Consider the following 22,065-nt stretch of genomic DNA (forward strand, 5'->3'; position numbering starts at 1 on the left):
TCTCCCATTATTTTGCCACAGATAAACTGAGAYGTACAAGCTGGACAAATGGAAAGTGATGTGCACTGAAAACTGAGTAAACTATTGAACTTGAAGACCAGCCACAGGTGTTTTACCTYATGGCTTATCTTACTGGGGGCAACTGTTGAAAGTTTTCATTAATGGCCTGGGTGATGGGACAGAGTGCACCCTCAGTACGCGGGTGACACAAAACCAGGAGGAGGGGTTGACAGACAGAAAACTCTGCTGACTCAACAAGCTGGAGAAACAAACTAATAGAGATCTTATGAAGATCAGCAGCAGGAAATGCACATTCTGTAGCTGTGACAGAACAGCACCAGGCACCAGTGGAGGCTGGGGTCCAGGCAACTGGGAAACAGCTTGGCAGGAAARGACCTTAAGATCTCAGTGGACACAAAGCTGACAAGGAGCCAACAATGCATTTTTGCACTGAYAAAGGTAGTTGACAGCTTCCTGGGCTGCACTCAAGACCATCACCAGCAGTTCCAGGCAGGTGATTATTTTTTCTTCATTCAACACATGAATTTCACAGACAGGCATCAGCAAGTTCACAGCAATATTTGAGCAGAAGCTTAGACAATAAAAATTTTTAATCTTGAAAAGTGAAGGCTTGGGGGCCTTATTTGACCTGTAAAAACTCTGATGTGAGACAGCAAAGAAGACAGAAGCAAGTTCTTCCCAGCAGTGCCCAGTGACAGGGTGCAAAGCAATGGGAACAAATTCAACACACAGGAAATTCCACTTAAAAAGAGCCAAAAATTCTTCTATGTCAGTGTTCATATGTTGGAATGAGTTGCCCACACAGGTGGCACACACTCCATCTGTAGGATTTAAAATCCTGAGTTCAGGACTAGACTCTGAATATGTTGCTCTAATTAACAACATTTTGAGCAGGGAGGTGGACTAGATGATCTCCAGAGGTCACTTCCCACAACTGTATTATAATTATGTTCAGGATATGTGTTGCCAATTTTGCAAACTTTCATAAAGCTCATGGAAGACAATASGATTTCCTACATTAATTTTTAAACCATTTTTTTAAAACAGTTGCTACAAGATTAGAACAAAGAAAATTTTTAAAGTCCCTGGGTACTCAATTAGAATCATTTGTGTCTGGAAATGGATGGAAGGACTACAGCTCYTTCTACAGCATGAAGAAAGATTAGTCACTGAATGTACTGCAAGACAATATTACCACAAAGGATTTTGAAAAAGAGAAGACAGATTTACATCTCTCTCTCCTCCATTCACACTAGCCTACAAAACACAATGACAGGAGCAGAATACCATATTTTAAAGAACACTGAGGTACAACGTTTCCCCAAGCTCTAACTAAAGCTTTGTTTGTGAAGGGGCTTTTCTTTCACACTGTGGCTAACTGCACCAGTTCAGCAAAAATTATTAGTTAAATAGGCATTGTTGAATCAACCACTGAAGTTGGTGCTCTGTGTAACTAGAAGTTCTGTAAAGCTGCAGGGAATTACAGTGTTAACACCCTGAAAGTGACATTATTTTGAGTGCAAGATTCTATAACGTTCTATGTTGCTCTAAATCTGCATATGTTGAAGACAGAAGTAAAAATTTAGCAACTTCACRGAGTGAGGGATTAGAATAGCAAGATTAAAAAAAATCAGTAAAGCATTTAGTAACTAACCGGGTATTAGGAAAATGAAATTCACAAACACTCAGACTTGAAAAAGTTGTCAAAAGCTCATGGGAATCTTTGACGACATTCATAACTCATCTGGACAATGTCTTGAGTAATGGGATCTAACATCAAATGACATCAGACTTGGAAGTTGGCTCTGCCTTAAGCARGGCATTGGACCAAATGACTTCCAAGGGTCCCCAACCACCTAAACTATTCTGTGATTGGGATTCATAAATCCTAGACCTAATTTCCTRTTTGTATAAAAGCTCAGTATCTGACAGGATTTAGCCTATTCAGAATGATTCCATTTTAAATCTCCTACCAGGATTTCTATTCTCCTGTACAATCTACTGTTGCCAAGGCAAACTAGAAAACCAGATAAATATTTCTGTCGATAACATAAAAGTGTGTGGCCCATAAGACTTCCTTTGAGAATCACCTTTAGTTTATTGTGAAGATTTTTACATAGCAATCTTTCTTATGCAGATGGGTAAACAGACTAAAAATTTATTACACTGCTTTCTAGGTACTGCTCTCGCTAATATAAAGGAACACTTTTAGGTGGATTTTTTGCTGTTGCTTTTGGGTGGGTTTTTTTTTTAGTTTTGTCTTGGAATAATTTTAGCATTTTAGTAAAAAAAAAAGGGGAAATCTAGAAATTAGAAAATTATCTTGAAATCACAAATACTGATGTGTCATTTTATGACTAGTTTTAATTTTAGTTTAAGGTTAATATCCCTTTGATAAGATAAAATTTTCTGTAAAAGCAAAGCCCTTTCTTTACACTGGTGTAAAGAAGTAACTTTCCTTTTATTTCATGTTAGGTATGCTTACATTTCAATTATACTTCTTTAAATATAAATTATGTAACAAGAGTGTCTGAACATCTATTTGACATTTATTGTATTAAGTATATTATAAACAGACCCAGTGCCATGGAAKATCTGTCAATTTATTAAAGTAACTTCCTGTAAGCGCCTCAGTTGAAAAAAACCAGACAATTGTGAGCAATGTCATTATTAATACAACCATGAATCTATATATTACAAGGGAGTAAATCCAGAGTGAATTAAGAGAAGGGACTTTAAGAGATTTCTTTAAAATAAGAAACTTTATTTTTAGGCTTCTTCAGCTTTCCTGAAAATAAGATAGAATAAAATAAATCTGAAAATATAAATCCAAAATAATATGAATTTTCAAGAACTCAGAATTCCTAATATCATAGGCTGAACATCTCCTTGCAATTGACATTGTAACCCTCTTCTAGTAAAATCTAATTTTCAAACCACTGTCTCATCTTGATCTCAAGATACACGTGCCTATTTAGAGAATATCTGAATAAAATCCACATGGTCTATATATTAAAAAAATAAGCAACTTCTCTGATTTTAGTACATATCTGAACACGTACCACTACATGTGAAATTTCTACTGCAATTAAAGTGAGARCTGAAACCCCAGATTTAACAGCACAGTAGTTCTGCATTCTTAGTAACCTTGTTTACTAGGTKAGGTTTGGTCAACTGAAGTATCTTATTTCTGTTTCCTTGCTGAGTATCTGTCAAAGAGAGAAAGGAGAATGTCTAACAGATACTCCTTTCTATTCCTGAACAAAACCAAATTTGTTTTAATGACACAGTAATTTCTTTCTTCCCATTATCATAATGAGTTTATACATTCTGTGAGTTTATACATTAGCTATTTTGAATAAACACTGAACTTTTCTCCCTTGAATTTTAAGAAAAGTTTCAGGAATGTAAAAAGTRCCTCAAAGGAACACATTTTTCCTCTCAAATATTACCCTAGTATCAACATTACAATCTCCTAGAAGATAAATGTTTCCTCTTCCATAGAGGACTTACAACACATACTGCATTTTGTATGGTTTCTGGGTAGAATTTGTTTTGGCATTTTTTATTCTGTGTCTGAATTTGAAAAGTAAAGCCAGTCTTTTTTACTTCAAGATAATGAAGTTTCCCATTCCTAGGTGATATAGCAAAAATGARCTAGGAGCTGGTATTATTTTTCATTCTGCCAGTCCTCATTCACTGACCCAGAATTTATAATTTTCACATTCAACAAGATTTGTCATGTTCACAGCATGCATTATGTGCTATAAGAAGTCTTCTGAAAAAGTACAAGGCCTGTAATTTTTCTATACCAAAATTAAAAAAGAAAAAAAAAAAAAAATCACAGATGCTAACCAAATTCTAGAAGGGTAAATTACTTCTGTTGACCTAAATTTCTCTTATGGTCTCATTTAGACACAGGATCTCTTTTCATTCTTCAATCTTATTTTTTTTTTCTATCACTGTATTTCATGCACACAGAGAGGAAAACTTTAAATTACCTAAAGACTAAAATATTCCTAGACTCTTCTTCAGCTTATGGGTCTTAATTGTGTGAGGTATTATAAACAACTGATCCAAAAGCTCCCATTTTATTACTGGGAGTGTTTCTATCATGCCTTCTCAGCCTTTCTGACTAAAKCATATTCCATCTTGTATCAACTACATTTTTTTTTTCATAGCAAAGAAATTTTCATTTCTAATCTAGCGGTTGTGGAAGCTGATGAGAATTTCTGAAAAATAGAAATCTGTAGTTGTACRTTTCAACCTCTCCTTTCTTAAACTGACTCACAAGCTCCAAAAATTGTTTATTTCAAGATTTATTGACAGGTCTAACAGAAGGTGCCACTTCACCTCAACCCTTGCTATGACTCTCCTCATTTAAAAACAAAATATGCTATGCTAAATCCACTTGCAATCCCTCTGCATGTTATTAAGAAAAGCACATTAAAGGTTAGGAAAGCAATTGTTACCTGGTCTTTTTGCCTATATTTGCTTGGCTTCATAAGATCTTTCTGCATCAGCAAGAGTTGAAGACGGTGGTAAAATAACTCTAGCGTTTTAAGAATTAAAGTACAAGAAGAATTTCTTACCCATCTTTCAAAAAAATCAAACTTCTTAGAATAGGCTTGTAAGCCCAGTAATAACAAAATCTAACATTAAAATATAGACAAATGGTAGACAAAACATACTTTGTATATAAGTTGACCAGCCCTTTTCAAAATCACAGACTGGATCAAWAGAAAATACAAATGTAAAAGATCCATAGAGACATTATAAATAATGCTAAGCACATTGAAAGTACAGGGTATGAGTATAGTGACTGAATGAAACACCAYAAGGAAAATAAAAATAAAAAAGGGTAAAGAGACCAAACCCAATGGTTTGAAGTTTGATCACTTCTTCTCTCATGTGCAAGAGAAACATATCTGGATATTTTATATATTTTATATAGATACACCTAGATTTCAAGATATTGTAAGTAGATAGGTATYATATTTAATAATACAAGCTAAGTGCATGTTCCGAATTGAAAAATGTAGGAGTAAAATTGTAAGCATTGAAAAATATATGTGAAAATTTGGAAACAATTTGAACCTTTAGCTAGAGAAGTAGCTTCATTGACAGCCAAGGGAATCTAACTGTGGGCTCAGAATGACTTCAAACAATTCATATAAAATCTCTATCAAATTATGGCTGTTATACTCCAAGGGCCTGATGACTCAAAAGAAAAAAGAATTAGAAAATGAACACAAAACTATGAACTCACTCCTCATAAGAGTTAGGTTTTAGACAACTCAGAAGTGGAAAGCTTTGCTGATCACCTTCTGTTCATTATTCAAGGAATACTCAAGCAGTAATATTCATATTTTCAAGTATATTGGACAGCTACTTCAGACTCATGCAGTTACATGCATGAGAAATACAATGTCAAACAGCTGACTCTAGTGCTGCTTTCTCATATATCAAAAGCAACCATAGACCGAAGGCAGCTTTCTGAGGTAAATACCCAAATAACTAAAACTGCTTCAATTTCAAGCTGTTCCTGATTCATGTTCTGTCAAACAAAAAAGCATTTTACTTGATTTACGTTCACTTTGGAAAGTAGAATAAAATTCAGCTACTTAATYAAATAGAAGAGTCAGAGTCATGTCTCAAACATTCATAAGATTTGCTCTCTCTTGGAGTGGACAATCAAACCAGGTAACACAATTAACATAAACAAATTGAAGTGGTGACACAAATATTTCAAAGTTCCAACTCTGAYAGAATAATTTCAAACAGTAGATAAAAATGAGCATTACATATAGAGACAACTAATCTGTATCTGCATTGTTATTAAAAGCATTATCAGCACACCATCAGAATCCTCCTGTCTACCTATGCTGGTTTTGGCTGGGGTAGAGTTAATTTTCTTTTCAGGGGCTGGTATAGAGCTATGTTTTGGATTTGTGTGGAAGACAGGGCTGATAATAAAGAGRTGTTTTTCCTGTTGCTGTGCAGGGCTTAGACAGAGCCAAGGCCTTTTCTGCTTTTCATATTGCCATGCTAGGGAGAAGACTGGGGGTGCATGGGAGGCTGGGGGRAGACACAGCCAGGACAGGTGACCCAAACTGACCAAAGGGATATTCCASACTATATGGCATGCTTGGTTTATAAAGTTGGGGGAAGAAGGAGTAAGGGGGGAACATTTGGTGTTTCTCTTTCCAGGTCATTGTTACACAGGACAGGCCCCTGCTCTCCTGGTGATGGCTGAACACCTGACTGCCTTGGGAAGCAGTGAATTAATTCCCTGYTTTGCTTTGCTTGTGTGCATGGATTTTACTTTCCCCATCAAACTGTCTTTATCTCAACCTGTGATTTYCCTATTTTTTAGCCTTCTGATTGTCTCCCAGATCCCTCTGGTGGGGGACTGAATGAGTAGCTATGTGGGGCTTGGCAGATGGGTGGGGTTAAACCACARCACAACTCAATTATGTTAGGTAATCATCATTCTAGTAACATTCCCTATCTTCAAAATCATTAGAAGAATCTTAAATAGCCTTTTGTCACACTATTTTTTCCTCACATAGTCATATTAATTTATTTCTAGTGGTTATCCCAGAAAGAATTCGACAGTCTGCAATAGAAAGAATAAATAAAAGCATTTACCAGTAATTCCACCCACATTAACTAAAATTAGTCCAGAATCATCTCTAAAGAAAGGAATATCTTTACTTTGAATGTATGTCAAACATGYTCAACTGCACAGATCCTTCACAGCATGTATTGAGTGCTAACCACAGGAATTTCTGGCTTATCTTTTCAATAAGTTGATATAAATATCATTCTATGGAAGAAAAAGTAACATGGAAAGAGAAAAATTACAGTAAAAGCCATCCATTGATACAATACCATTTGCCTGCTATTCCCCTACTCCTCCCTATGGTTTGTTTGTTACTGAAAAAGGACTGAATGCTTGGGATAATCAATTTTTAGTCTAAAATCATKGTGTAATATTAACACAATATATTATTTTCATGAACAACACTTTTATTAGGTGTCTGAAGAGGCATCCATGCACATGGATATCTACTGGAAGAATTTACCTTAAACACAGCCCACAGTGCTCAAGATACCAATGTTATTCTAGTGCATAAAGAACTTCAAAGGTCTATACAACTTCCATAGGGCCGGTATAGTATTTACAGATGTCACACAAACCATCTCAGTTGGTATCCACTGTGCAGCTCTCTGAAAATAATGAGAGCTTAAGGCAAACTCTCAGTCACAGCAATGAATCCAAAGAAAAGGAAAGTAAGATGTATCCACTCACAGGGGAAGGAATAGCATTTGGGAAAAAATACTTACAATACTTTACCAAAAAGCAGGTAAAGTGAGTCATGAACATCTCAAATGACCTATCAAGTACTAAAATCTACTTAGAGTCTTTATCAGCAGATGGGTTTTATGGGTATGGGGCATTATACCAAATAGATCCAAAAGCTGCCACATTCCAACTGTTCATTTAAAAAGACCAAAACCAACTTCTTCATTTAACAAGGAAGTAAGGTAAGATACTGAAACAGCTTTTATATAATGCCCTCAGAATTTGCAATAAGTATGTAAGATACAAAGATCTGTTTATTGGTTTTATTGATCTATCTACTCTCGAACACATAATTTTCAAGTAGGTGGGACAGTTTAAGTGATCAAAGCGCAAGTGTATTTATCTGCAATTACAGTTGATTTTTACATACTAATATGCATTTAATAATTTATGACAAACTCATGGTGCAAGTATTTTCTTGCACTACAACAAGCAAACAAGATCCAAAAGAATTTTAAGTAACCCTTAAAATACACCTAAGTTGKCTTTATATGGTGACAGAAATGAAAAGAAATAGATACACTCTTGGGTTAAAATCTGTAAAGAATAGTAAAGAAGCAGGTTAATTTTAACTAATCATCATTCTATTCACCATTGATTAAGCGGCTATTGATTGCAGCAGTTGAAAAAACCAAAAACAAAATCAATACTTGCCCTGAATCTGACTAACTATAATCTAACTTCTTGCTTCCAAAATGACAGAGAAATAGGTGTCCTGATCCTGAGCTTTGAAATGAATTTACATAAGAGAGATTAACTGTTTATAACAGAAGATTTTGATGCAAGCAGCAATGAGGCAATGACTCATGTTTTGCTATTTAATATGGACATAAATCCTCCCCCTAAAAAAGCTCAGCTACAATTTCAGCAGTGAAAATGGCATCTTTTCTGTTTTTTTCCTTCAAAGACRGGATTTTTACCTTCAAGCCTGCCCAAGAACGTAAGCAATATTACCATGTAAAAAGTGTATTAAGGCAGATGCCTTTCACAATTCTCTTTTACATGTTTATTCTGCCAGAGACAATACAATCAATTCCTAGTTACAACAAAAAATACAATTAGCATGCTTAAAGCATTTTCTTTCTGTCTCTAGCTGAGCCTTCTGAATATACTCTTGGTAACAGAAGTTACCAAGCAATTTCACTAAGGAGAAGGAAAAAAAAAAGCCAGTATATACTACTTTGGAAAATGTGACCACAAGCTGGTCAGCTGCACTTCTCATGCAGCACAAACAGTAAATCATCCCATTTTGTAGACATAAACTACTGCAAGCAAAACGCAATGTATTATTGAATGCAACATCACTTATGTTGTGCAGCTCTGTTAATCAATTGTGTTATCAAATTATCAAATGTTTTGATCCACCTTCAATCCAACTTTCCTGGTCTACTCTAGCTGGTAAAGAGAAATATTTTAGATTTAAACAAGCATCTTTGAACAACTTTTATTTAATCATAGCATAAAGTGGTGGCTCCAGTGCTTAATGCTGTTCTTTGTTGTGCAACAATAGTCATGGGGACCGAGCAGGGATGGGGAGAAGGAAAAATTAATTGATAACTTCCAAAATTAATTTACTGGCTTTACTTCAAGAAATGTGGAAATTTTACTGGAGGCATAATTGAACATTTGGACACAAAGCTACTCCCATAAACGAAAAAACCCAAGCTCTTCCAAAATTTTCTGTTTATACCTTTTCTCTTGAATTGTCACACAAAACCCTGCAGGAACTTTTGTAATTTTATTTAAAGTTACAATGCTTTGTAACTTTAAAATTAACACAAATTATATCATTCTGATTTAAGACAGAGTGGGGAAAGAAAAAAAAATGCAATTTTTTCACAATCAAATAGATTTAACTATAAAAAATTATGAGAAAAATGCCCTAGGGAAAAAAAATGCTGTATTGGTCTATTTCCAAATGGATAATGACAAGAAGAACGCATAAATTACTTTATTCCCCATTAGAAAGAATGTAAAACTATGCTCTCTGAGACTGCAGTCTTTTTTCACCACCATACCTTAAATTGGCCTAACAATGTGGGTCACCTTCACTTATATAATCTTACAAAAATTGTCAACTTGAAACAGAAATGTCTTAAGTCCTACAACAAACCCCCCTTACTATCACTCTGCTGGGACTCATACACACTTAAAATTATGTAATTCCATTCATGCCAGTTCATCTATCCCTGCTTACACACTGCCTGAATCTGAATTTTTTATGCTATAGCAAATTTAAGAACAGTGAAAGAACATGAAAGTAGGAATTACATAGAAACACTGAGCCTAAATTCACATGGTAGCATGTTTCTGTAAACAAAGCAACTGCAATTTTGGAATTATGCAATCACTAAGAAGTACTGCCTACGTGTAGTATGTTAAGAAAGGTAATATGTAAGGGATAGATGGGCAAGATGTTTCCAACAGTCAATGATTTCAGTAAAGCATAGCAATCACCCTCGGTTCTGCTCTGAATTGATACAACTGACAGGGAATGACTCAGCTACTCTGTACATGAGAGTTGTACACATTCTCAGAACCCACAGTCACGTAACATGGAATAAACAAAACTGCTGCTGGAACAACTGCTACCAAGCTACAGAGACATATCCAGAGCCTGTATTTTCATTTCTTAACATTAACCCCTCATAAGGTAATGTTTTCCAAACGCAGAAACATTTATTTGAATGGAAAAGAAGATAAATGGAAAGATTTAAGTAAGAATACCTGCACCATCAGCAGTCCATTCAAATAATAACATGGATGTGAAATATCTGGTACCTCCTGCTTGTGTGGAAGTGTRACGTAGAGGCAAAAACGCCTCAGCCAGATACATCCAGGAGATCTACCGGACGTTTTCATGTGGTTCTTTGTCTCTTTCTTCATTCTGTTTATTAATCTTAGAACAGAAAGATGTTTTTCTTCCATATACAGGGGTGGATAGGCCATAGGGAATTAGCATTCAAGGGCAAACAGTGTCTCCATGAGACAGCAAGGCTACTCATGGAGAGTGAAGCAACTTCAAACTGCACAGAATGTGATAGCCACATCAAACTAGTTTTTACAGACTGAGGCCTCCAAGTTAGAAGAACCCTGGTTTTCAAAGCCTGCAAAGGATACTGTTACTGTTCAAATTGGAAAGACAAATCCACAGCTTGATCTAGGAAGGTAAAGATACATCRGGGCAAGGACAGGAGAATCAAAATATAAGAATGCCAGTGACTCGTTAATTCTCAAAGGATGAATTTCAAGAGCAACTCAATCATAAACAATTCCCATCATTGTGCTTTTGTGTTACCGGTCTTTTTAAAGACATCTTTGCCTGAGGACATAACTGTCTTTGGCCACTTCTGGCCTCAGTTTTGGAACTTGAAGCAACCTTCTTCATCAGATACAGGAATTCTGTAATTGTGTAAAACAATTGGTTCTTTAGCTGTGATATTGGTTTTGCCAGATTACATCAACAGAAATCCTTCCTATAGAAATCACTTCAATTTCCTTTTCTGTTTGTCCTCAAGAACTATACAGAACTTCTCCAATACAAAAAGCTGCCCTAAAAGATTAAATAAAATGCTCCTACCAATGCTGGAGAATTTCTCAATGAATAATGTAGACCTCTTTGAGTTGCTTAGTCTCAAGGACTGTCTACATACCCATTCTGTTTTCCCAGTGAAAAAATTTCTGTCTACATGATTAAACCATTCTGGTTTTTTTTTTTTTTTCTGTGACATAAAACTTTGGGCTCCAAGACTTGACAGTGTTGGCATTTAGAGTACCAGCTGGTGGAACAAGGACAAAAACATCAGTATGATTAAAGTTAACTCTAAAAATAGCTAAATGAACAGTTATACAAGTTTACCCCAGAGAGCAGGATTAATTTTAAATCTCAACGAAGCTGTTTCTTGTCTCATTCCAAATTCTTCTGTCATAGCATATCTGCTAAGGCACAGATGCAGGCCCAAGACTGCAGTCCTAGTTCCTGATGTCCTTAAATTATAATCAGAATTTCACCTCAGTAAAACAACTTCCCTTCACACAAAGTTTATGAGGTGTAGCAATATGAATCAATATATAACTGATGTTTACAATTTTATCTACCTTGCCTTGTAGAGATTTAGAAAAGCATTTTAACAGCCCTGAATGCACTATCAGCACTAAGAATCATTCTTCTGAAGAGTCTCAGAGTACACAGATTTTTGGGACAGGCAGCGGTGAATGCTGCTGAACTGCTTCTAGGGAAAGGGTAGCTGGATCAGTAAAACTGCTGTTTTTCCTTTGTGTCAGCAACATATGGAGTTAGACTGTAGGGCCATAGAAGCATCATATGATGACACTGAAGGGCTTCCTAAGCCTACAATAAAGTACAATTACAAAACACAAGAAGGAATTTGCAAGAAAAACATGTTTACTGAATAAGGAATTGGTTGGATGTTCGATTTAGAGGATAGTGGTCATTGGCTCAGAGTCTCAATGGACATGAGTGATGAGTGGTGTCCCTCAGGTGGTCTGTACTGGGACCAGTATAATTTAACATTTTCATTAATGATACAGACAAAAGGATYGAGTGCAGCCTCAACAAGTTTGCCAATGACACCAAGCTGAGTGTTTCTGGAACATCATGAGGTTTAACAAGATCAAGTGCAAGGTGCTGCACTTGGATCAGAGCAACCCCTGGTATCAAAACAGGCTGAGGATGAACAGATCAGAGCAGCCCTGCTGGGAAAGTCTTGGGGGTGCTCATGGGTGAGCAGCTGGACATGACCTGGTAATGTGAACCTGGAGCCCAGAAAGCCAAATGTGTCCTGGGCTGCATCCAAAGCAGCGTGGGCAGCAGGGCAACATGACTGTCCCTCTACTCTACTCCCATGAGACCCAATCTGGAGTGCTGCATCCAGGTCGGGGCTCCTCAGCAGAGAAAGGATGTCAACATGTTTAAATAAGTCCAGAGGAGGGTCAGAAGGACAACTASTGGTATAAGCACCTCTCCTGTGAGGAAAGGCAGAGAGAATTGAGGTTGTTCAGCCTGGAGAAGAGAGCAGCCTCTTACAGAAGCCTTACAGTACCTAAAGGGGTCCTACAGGAAAGCTGAAAAAGGACTTTTTACAAAGGTGTGTAGTGATAGAACAAAGGGAAATGGCTTCAAACTGAGAGGAGGTTTAAATTGAATATTAGGAAGAAATTCTTTACTGTGAGGGTGGAGAGGCACTGGAAGAGGTTGCTCAGAGGTTCCGATCCTTCGATGAATCCACAGCCAAATCGGATGGGGCTTGAGCAAATTAGTCTAGTTGAAGGTGTCTCTGCCCATAGCAGGAGCTTGGAATTAGATGACCTTTGATCCCTTCTGACCCTAGCMATTCAACAATTCTATAAAAATTACCTAGAGATTGTTTTTCAATCACTAGCACACAACAGACATTATTTTACAGGGCACCATCATGTGAAAGCACATTCAGACTTGCCATAAATGGACAGCTTAATCTACTCTTTATAGAGTCTGYACCTTTGATGCATTCCATCACAACACATAAGATTTTCCCATCTACATCTTCATAGAGTTTCCACTGGATGCATTTCCAGATCCTGACAAAAACTAGTGCAATACTATCATCTGGCGCCAAATCAGGCAAAGGATAAAAACATAAATTAGTAATATTAAGCATAAAAGCTCCTTATAGGCACAGAATGTTTTTATAAACAATTGGGACCTTCTAAGGAAGGTAATATAAAGAAGAATTGTTATACTTACACATTAATTATGTGACATCTAAGATGAACTGTGCAACTGATAACTTATCTATAAATGCCAGTCCTCATCTAAACAAAAACAAAAGAAACTCACTCCCCTGCTGGGCAACATGGTATTTCTGTATGGGATCCATCACATAGAAAGAAAGAAATATGGGAAATATTTAGCTGGATATTCCTATGTTGAATGCTTCTAGGAGTGAATGATCAGGTTTTCCCAGGACAACAGAACAATTTTCAGAAGTTAAGAAAACCCACAGATTTTCYAGCTGTTTGATATCAAAAAAATACATCCACACAGCCACCTAGTTTCTCCTTATTATGTCATGTGCAAAGATATTCTGAAACACAAATATATTTAATTATCATCTCCAGAGAAAAATTTGACAATATATAAGGAARAGCTCCCACATCACAGCTCATGCAGACTTCCAGATCTCACATTAGGTCTATGTGAGATCTCCCTCTTATGACCAGGTGAAACACCTAGCAGTGGTGCAGCATGTGACTATAGCCTAGGTGGACTTCAGCAAAGACTGTGACACTGTTTCCCACATCTTTCTCCTGGAGAAGCTGACAGCTTATGGCTTGGATGGATGTGCACTGCTGGGCTAAAAACTGGCTGTATGGCTGGACACAGAGAGTAGTGGTGAATGGTGTTGCTTKCAGTTGGGAGACAGTCACCAGTGGTRTTCCCYAGGGCTTGGTATTGGAGACAGCCCTGTTTAATATCTTCATCAGTAATCTKGACAAGGGRATCGAGGGCAACCTCAGTCAGTTTGCAGATGACACCAAGTTGGGTGAGAATGTCACTCTGCTGGAGGGTAGGAAGCTCTGCAGAGGGATCTGGACACACTGGATCAATGGGCTGAGGCCAGTGGTATGAGGTTCAACAGGGCCAAGTGCCACATCCTGCCCTTGGGTCACAACAACCCCAGGCAGTGCCACAGGCTGGGGACAGAGTGTCTGGAAAGCTGCCAGATGGAAAAGGACCTGGGGGTGCTGATTGACAGTGATTGAACATGAAGCCACTGTGTGCCCAGGTGACCAAGAAGGCCAATGGCATCCTGGCCTGGATCAGCAATAGTGTGGCCAGCAGGACCAGGGCAGGGATTGTCCCCCTGTACTGGGCACTGGTGAGGCCACACCTCAAATCCTGTGTTCAGTTCTGGGCCCCTCAGGACAACAAAGACATTGAGGGGCTGGAGCATTGAGGGCAATGGAGCTGGGGAAGGGTCTCAAGCACAAATCTTATGAGAAGCAGCTGAGGGAGCTGGGGGTGTTCAGCCTGGCGAAAAGGAGGSTMAGGGGTGACCTTGTCACTGTCCACAACCACCTGAAAGGAGTTTGTAGCCAGGTGGGGCAATCAGCCTCTTCTCTCAGACAACAAGTGACAGGAGAAGAGGAAATGGCCTCAAGCTGTGTCAGGGGAGGTTCAAGTTGAAGATCAGGAAGAATTCCTTCACTGAAGRGATAATTAAGGCTGCCTAGAGAAGTGGTGGATTCTCAATCCCTGGCACTGCTCAAAAAAATGACTGGGCATGGCACTCAATGCTATAGTTTATTTGACATGGAGGAGTTTTTTWAAAAGTTGGATTCAATGATCTTGGAGGTCTTTCCCAACTTCAATGATTCTTTTTATGGTATTTTATGTCAAAGGAGTCATTAAATAAACAAGAGCTGATACTTTCTAGTCTCTGGTCATATCAACAGTATTTTATTTCACAGATTCAAAGTATACATTCAAAATTAGAGTAACAAGAACTAAATCTGCTTTGCTATTGACATGAGAGTCATCTGCCAGCTGTGACTTCTTGCTCACACTCCCATTTATAGTAGCACGAGCAGTCGCATTTTGTTCCACACTTTATTGAAAACAAGCACTGAAAAATCTGCTAGAATTAGCATTCATTCCCTAATCTGACTGAGATTGCATGGCTGCCACAGCATTAGTGCTGGTACACAAAACTTATCAGTCACATGCAGTCACATAATGAAAGGAGAGCTCTGTTATCAGAAGGGCTTTATTCAGCTTAACTTGACTGTGAAACTAGACACCAAGAAACCACACCTTCATAAATATCATAAACCAGCCAAACAAAGTGCTAAGTCTCAAAGACATTTCACCCCCTCCCAAGCATTGTTCCCATGCTGCTACTCAATTCCTGTGTGCTGGCACAGTCCTTTTTTAAAGCGTACCAAGTCCTGGATCACACAGTCTATCAGTTTTAAAACTAACCATAATTTTCAGGTTTTGCCTCAGATAAAGTCCYCAGTGTGCTGTGCAGGCAAAAGGGCAAACATAGCACAAACACTAGAAGAGTGATAGGACTGGCACTTACTGTAGCCTGAGGAAGAAAACTGAAACATAGATTTTTCTCTCTCCTCTCCTTTTTTTTTTAATGCTTCTCAAAGCACTATATTAACCCTTCTCTGTATATTCGCAGCTGGTTCTTCAGCTGCAGTTTCAACTCAGCAAATGTGATTAACAGAAGTATTTGCAAAAATCTAAATTTAAATAAAAGTATGTGACTTAGCAACACTTAAGAAGTCTACAGGTACACTTTTACTTTAATAGAATCCATATTATACTCATTTATTTATTTGCATAACACATTTAAGGTCTAGCAAATAGTGTACCTGTCCAACTAAGTAAATCAGAATAAAACTCTTATAAAATTTAAGTTGCAACTTGAAAAAAAAAAGATGGGGGAAAGGAAGAAATACTTTTCACATTACTATTTAAAGCTTGACAGTAGAGATGGAAGAACTATTTTCCTATATGTTTAGCACCATAGCTGGATCATTCAGTATACCATGTAAGCATCAGGACCATAAACTGTATAACGGGAACAGAGTAGCCAGTTTTCATGATTATGTAACACACACAAAAAATTGATACAATGCAGAAAATCAGCTGCTAAAGTTATATGCAAATGAAAGCTTTCATTTAAAATCAAAGGTGAGTTGCCTGCACCTACAGAAAAATGAAATTATCTGAAACTAACATGATCATTAAAAACTAGACAAAAAAAAAACCCCACAAACTTTTAAATAGTAGTGGTTTTGACATTCACAATTTACAATACATAATGTATTAAAAGATGCTTAGAATTTGAGAATGCTCGAGCTAACCAAGGATAGCTACAAGGAAGCACAACTTTTCTTGTTGTTGCTCTTGTTGCAGCATCCTAAATTCAGAGGCATTGAATTCTTGCCAATCTAGATAGAGTATCTATTGTGTCTTCAAAAACTCTGTTAAACGTTTCAGAAAGGGATTGTGCTGTTTTCTACACTGATAGATAGGCTTTCTCAAAAAAACAAAGCATACTATTTTCCCAAAAGGGTGAATAATTCAATCTTCCACCTTGATAACTCATTATTACCCTGTTATTTTGAGTAAGACACAAAAGTCAAGGTTTGGAAGCTTTAACACCAAGCAGGCACAAATCACAAAAATAAAAATGTAGTTGAATACAAAATCATACAGTACACACAACAATGTAAAAGACCTAGGGAAATCTCTTAGAAAAGTCCTCAGGAAAAAAAGTCCTCTGCAGTGCACATGCCAGTAACCATCCAGAAGCAGATTCTCATGAGGCTAAGAATACCTACTTTTGACTGTGTACCATGAAAGAGTGAGCTACAGTAAGACAAATTAATGTAAGTAATAACTCGAATTAAGCACCAGAAGACACAGAAACTAAGATTACAGTCAGAAGCTCACAGCAGGTATAAAAATTATTATCCCTAAGCTGCTTATTGCCACTGTCCTGGTAGAGGCCACAATGCCCTGAGGTGGAATGCAAACTGCTCAGTTGCTTCAGTGTGGTCTGGCAGCTTCTCTTAATCTGCTGATGGTTTTATGATAAGCCATCAATCTTGACACTGACATGGTCGAGATGCACAGCTATTTGTCCTTTTTCTTCTGTTGGGTCAGCAGTGTGCAAAGCATAGGCAGAATACAACTCTTCAGTGACTCCTGTTAGACCCTCCAGAAACCACCAAACAAACAAGCTGAAGCTCTAAAACACAGATCTGAGACACTCAGATGCCTCCTCCTTCATAAGTCCCTAAATCAATTTGATTTCAAAGAGAAGTTCATAAACGTCCCTGACAGTGTGGCCTAAGGAAGCCCAGTCCCTCTATGAGAATCAAGGTTAAATGAGTTTAAAACAAATTACAGTCTACTTTGTTACCACATTCTAATTAAATTAGAACTTGCTCAGTCTAATTGCAGAATGTTTACTAATTAAAAATGAGTACTCTATGCATCAGTGATTTAAAGCAGAAGTTCAATTATGCTCATGTCATATTAAAGTAACCCTAGCCACCAGGAAAGCTACTACATCCTCTCCTCTTGCTTGCAGAACTGTTCCTACATCCACATGATGTAGCAAATCAAAGAGCTGATTTATCTGCAAACTGATGTGACTAAATTATCAGCTTTAGCTAGATCATCCTATCAATCTACCTCATTACATACTTACCTGAAAAATAGTACTAGCAGAAAAGAGAAGACTGAAAGCAAAGACATTCTCTAGAAATGATAATGATAGATTAACATTTTAGGATTATCAAAATTACAATTCTCACTTTTGAACATGAAACCAAATTATGATAGATAACAACAAAAAAAAACAGTTACAATGAAATCATATCCCTATGGAAGTGAGATCTCACACAGGATCAATGTGTCAATAAACTTAGCACATGCTAAAAACATTTGTAGGTATACAATATACAATTATGTCATACATTAGGGAAGACAATGAACAGAAATTTACAAAATATGTGACCATACATCATGGCTGACACATACAAGACTCAGTGGAAATACAAAATAATCATTAGATGGTTACAAATCCATCCCAGATGAGTAAAACAATTAACTCTACAATCTCAAGAAGTAAAAGACCACGTCAGAAACTCTACAGTACTACTGGGAAATGAGAAATGAAGAACACAAGAAGTGAAAAGAGAAGAATGAACTCATGAAACTCAGAGAGTTGGGAAATTAATACCTTCTCATATATACAGCAAGCAAGAATCAGTCACTAGCAAAAAAATAAAATCTATCCTCTCCAACTCAGATGTCAATGTGCCCGTTTTCAGACTACAATAGTAAAAGATCTCAAGAGCAGAAATCTAAAAACAAGTATCTAGCAAACATGCAACAACTTCACATATAAGCAAATCCAAGTTCAAGGGTGAAGAGGAGAAGTTGGGGGCAGGTTTTAGAGGGAAAGGATGTGAAAAGGCAAGAAAGTGATTGGGTTTTTTTTGTTCAGAATGAAAACCTTTGAAATGTGAAGACTCTTCCTGAACTTTCCCAGAAAATCATTAGTAAACATTGGCTTCACTATAGCATACAAAGGTTTTACTGAGTATTAATCAGCTCCATTGCACTGAAAAGCAACACTGAAGATATTCCCCTCAGTAAATTTAAAACCTTCAACTTGCAGATTAGAGTGCAATAAGTAAATGACAATATAAAATACATTGTGAGACAAGCAGTATTTTGATGTTATCTGTAGATAATTAAGGTGAGATATTTGCTTCCTATTATTGTTTTTGTATATTTTTAATGTATATCGAGATAACATCATCCTTTCCAAAGGGGAAACTACAGAGATGTCATTAACAATTCATTTCAATCTCAGCAAATCTATTTCTATAGTCAGATTTTCAGAAAATGAAGTGGCTTTTAGGATAAGATCAAGGAGATTCCCCATAAGTAACAACCTGAAGGACAGTGAATAATACATCTGTGTGAGAAAATGAGGCACGGAAAGACTGGACTGACCTTACTGTCAAACAGCAACAGGCAGGGATATTGTATTCTAATAGATGGAAAAATCCCCACAAACCAAAGGTACATACCCTTGTGCATTTTATAAAAGATATTACCAGGGTTATAGACAGCTTTTAAACTCTGCTTCTACTCCACTCAGTACAGGGACAGCAATATGCTATTCAACTGCAAAAGCTTCCACGGGATTATTGTATTAACATACCTGGACAGTAAGCCTGCCTTACAAAACGCCTATCAAGCACAGTTGAAGGTACCTTTCAGCAATGAGAACAATGCAGAACTAAAAATGAAAGCTTCATTAAAAGAAAAAGAATGTTATGTCTGAAGAACAGCTGCTCAAATAGAGAAAATCAGATAATGATGTCAGCAGAAGGTCAAGGCCAGGTTGAAAAGCAATTGATAAGATAAAAGATGTGAAATGGAACCTTTTGCCATGTAAAAAGGTGATGATCTAGTGAAGACATATTGCTGGGAACATGATTTTTAATTGGAAAAAGAGCAAAGAAATTTGCTACCACATTGGGAAAGAAAAAGAACCTATACTGATTGCTGTGAGGTAAAAATCAGAATTTATACGCATCCTTTCAGTGTATGAAACACATGCAAACTGTTGCCTCTGAATTTTCCTAGAGTCAACAAACTGCTTTGATTGCTTGATTAGAGGAACTAAAAGCAAAGCAAATTTTTAAATCCTCTATTTCGTAAATTTCAGCATAAAAACAAAAAGCCACAAACAAACAGAAAACTACAAACAAAAAACAAACAAAACCAAAACAAAACACCAAAAATATCCTAAATACCCAGAAGTCAGTATCAAAAGCAGTTATCAGTGGACAAAAATGCTTACTTAAAAATAATGCCATACATCCCAAAAAGAGAAAATTAAATCATCAAGAATATCTATTCTGAATACTGAGTGCAGGCATAGACTAGAAAAGCACTTAGAACAGCAGAATAAGCAAACTGAGAGTGAGCTGCAGCTGGTTCTTCAATTACTAGGTATTGTTTAAAAATGCATATTTAACTCAAAATCCCCCAGAACGTTTGTACTTTCAAAGATAACTTACACAGCAGTTGAAAGACCCATATTTTAAACTACCAAATTTAAGTTATTCAAGTGGCTGCAAATACTTCCAACAAGAAGGAGATAAAATGAAAAAAAATACAGAACAGAGGGAAGTATTAACACAGTATCCTCTACAGTAATTTCGAAGGACTATAAAACTAAACTTTCAAGTTTTCTCTTCTGAAAGACCAAACACACACAGGATGCTAGAACAGCTCTGTTTTCAGCCTATGGTAACAGCCCATGAGTAAATATTCTCTCAGAGTGAGTAGGAACTCCCTGAATGACTGGTGTTGATAATAATAACACTCAGGGAATCTTGCAAAATCAACTGCAGGGGAAAAGATGATTAAATACAACTCTGTGCTGGTGAGGACCATATTAAAAGCTCAGAAACGTGTATACATGTACACAGACACTCAATTATAGGGTGATTTTTTTTTAAATTACAGTACCTGTTTTTTATGTTGCCTGTATGCTTAACATAGTTGAAGGAAAAAAAAAAMCAAACCTACTAATRGAAAAYTAAAGGAGTAAAGAGCAAAACACTAAAAAAAGCTGTATGTAAACACAATGGTCAGCAATATTTCACAGCAACATGTTAGGAAATACCTGAGTAGATAAATAGCCCTTTCAATATCACTGAGTTCTTCATCAACCGTCAATCTTTCTATTTCTTCTGGTGTCTGTCAAGTATGAAATAGAGATTATGAGTTTACAATAGCTTACTATTTCACCATTTTAATCTTCTTAAAACATCCCTTTCCTCACCACATATACAGGGACAGATTAATGAGAGATTTCACTTTACTCACTACATTTCTAGCCAACATTTTAAATTCAATCAAATAATATTGTTCCCCAGGAAAAGACTAAAGAATGTCAGAGAAGTATAGTTTCAAGTCAGACACTATCACTATTAAAGTATAAACAAGTAACATATAAATTAATCTAAATACCCAAGTTAGTCTATTTGCTCCCAATTTAATATTCTTATACTGAAAATATTAGGTCCCTGTTACACAGAATTTGAGACTGTTTATTCTAAAATTACTAAGAACAATGTTTCGCATCCAGGTCCTGTAATAAAACAAAAACTTGTCTATTCCCTAATTTGTGCATAATTGAAACAGACACAATTTCTAATGGATTTTAAAGCATCGTTCTATTTCGAAGTATATACCTTCAGGCTCCGGCGTACTGGCCTCTCTATAATAGTTAGTTCCTGCAGGTCTTCTATGTAACCAAAAATATTGCTATGACTAAAATCCATTTTGGAGAAGGTTATCGGACGCATGTAACAACTAAAGCCTTCGGCAGCCGACGCTGTCGCCGAGCCTCACATCGCACGGAGGGCGGCAGGACCGAAGCTCCGGGGCGCTCCCGCCGCCGGCAGCAGCTCCGGTTCGGCGCACACACTGCGGCAGCGCCCGCCGGCCGCCGCCCCCGCCCAGCCTCCTGCCGGCAAACTTTCTCCGCTTGGCCCGGGCGCGCAGGCAGCGGGGCCGGCGCCCGCAGCCCCGAAACCCCGCTGAAGCCGCTGGTGCCGCGGCGGTCGGGAGTTTCCAGCCAAGTTTCCCCTCGTCTCCGGCCACCGTTGTCCGCAGCGAGGGCGCGGGGACCGGGATGCCCCGGGCGCCAGAAGGGCACGGCGGAGTCCTCGGCTGCGGGCTCGCCCCTCACCGGCGGGGCAGGGCAGGGCAGGGCAGGGCGCGGAGCGAAACAGCCCCGTCGCGGCGCCCGGGTGCCGCCTCCCCGCCCGCCCCGGGAGGAGGGACGGTCGCTGTGGTGCAGTGACGCTCCCCGCCCCCGTCCCGCGGCGCAGCCACCCGGCTCTCTCCACGACGGCGGGTGGGTGAGTGCCACAGCCCCCGCCTGGGCAGCCCCGGCCGAGCCGAGCCGGTCTCCGGGGCGACGCGGCGCTACCGCGGCCTCCGCGGGCAGGGCAAGGCAGGAACGCGCGGAGGGAGCCGCCCCCTCAGCGCTCGGCCCCGCGCGGGGGCTGCTGCCCGGCCCCGCCGCGCTCCCCGGCCGTGCCGCCGACACCGC

General features: G+C 38.2%; 1 protein-coding gene across 2 annotated transcripts in view; it reads right to left on the bottom strand.

Annotated features, from left to right (window-relative positions):
* Positions 1-21,453, bottom strand: part of PPP4R4 (protein phosphatase 4 regulatory subunit 4) — a 60,248-nt gene extending 38,795 nt beyond the window's left edge. For both annotated transcript variants that reach the window (XM_057386736.1, XM_057386738.1), the window contains exons 1-2: positions 21,200-21,453; positions 20,629-20,702 (exon numbers count right to left, since the gene is read on the bottom strand). In XM_057386736.1, the coding sequence (XP_057242719.1) occupies positions 20,629-20,702; positions 21,200-21,313 (188 nt within the window). In that variant the 5' untranslated portion in view covers positions 21,314-21,453. The remainder of the gene's footprint in view (positions 1-20,628; positions 20,703-21,199) is intronic.
* Positions 21,454-22,065: the final 612 nt, after the last annotated feature.

Source organism: Malurus melanocephalus, unplaced genomic scaffold (genome assembly GCF_030028575.1).
Source record: "Malurus melanocephalus ecotype Western Australia unplaced genomic scaffold, MMel_1.1 scaffold_1043, whole genome shotgun sequence".
In the NCBI taxonomy this organism is placed as follows: domain Eukaryota; kingdom Metazoa; phylum Chordata; class Aves; order Passeriformes; family Maluridae; genus Malurus; species Malurus melanocephalus.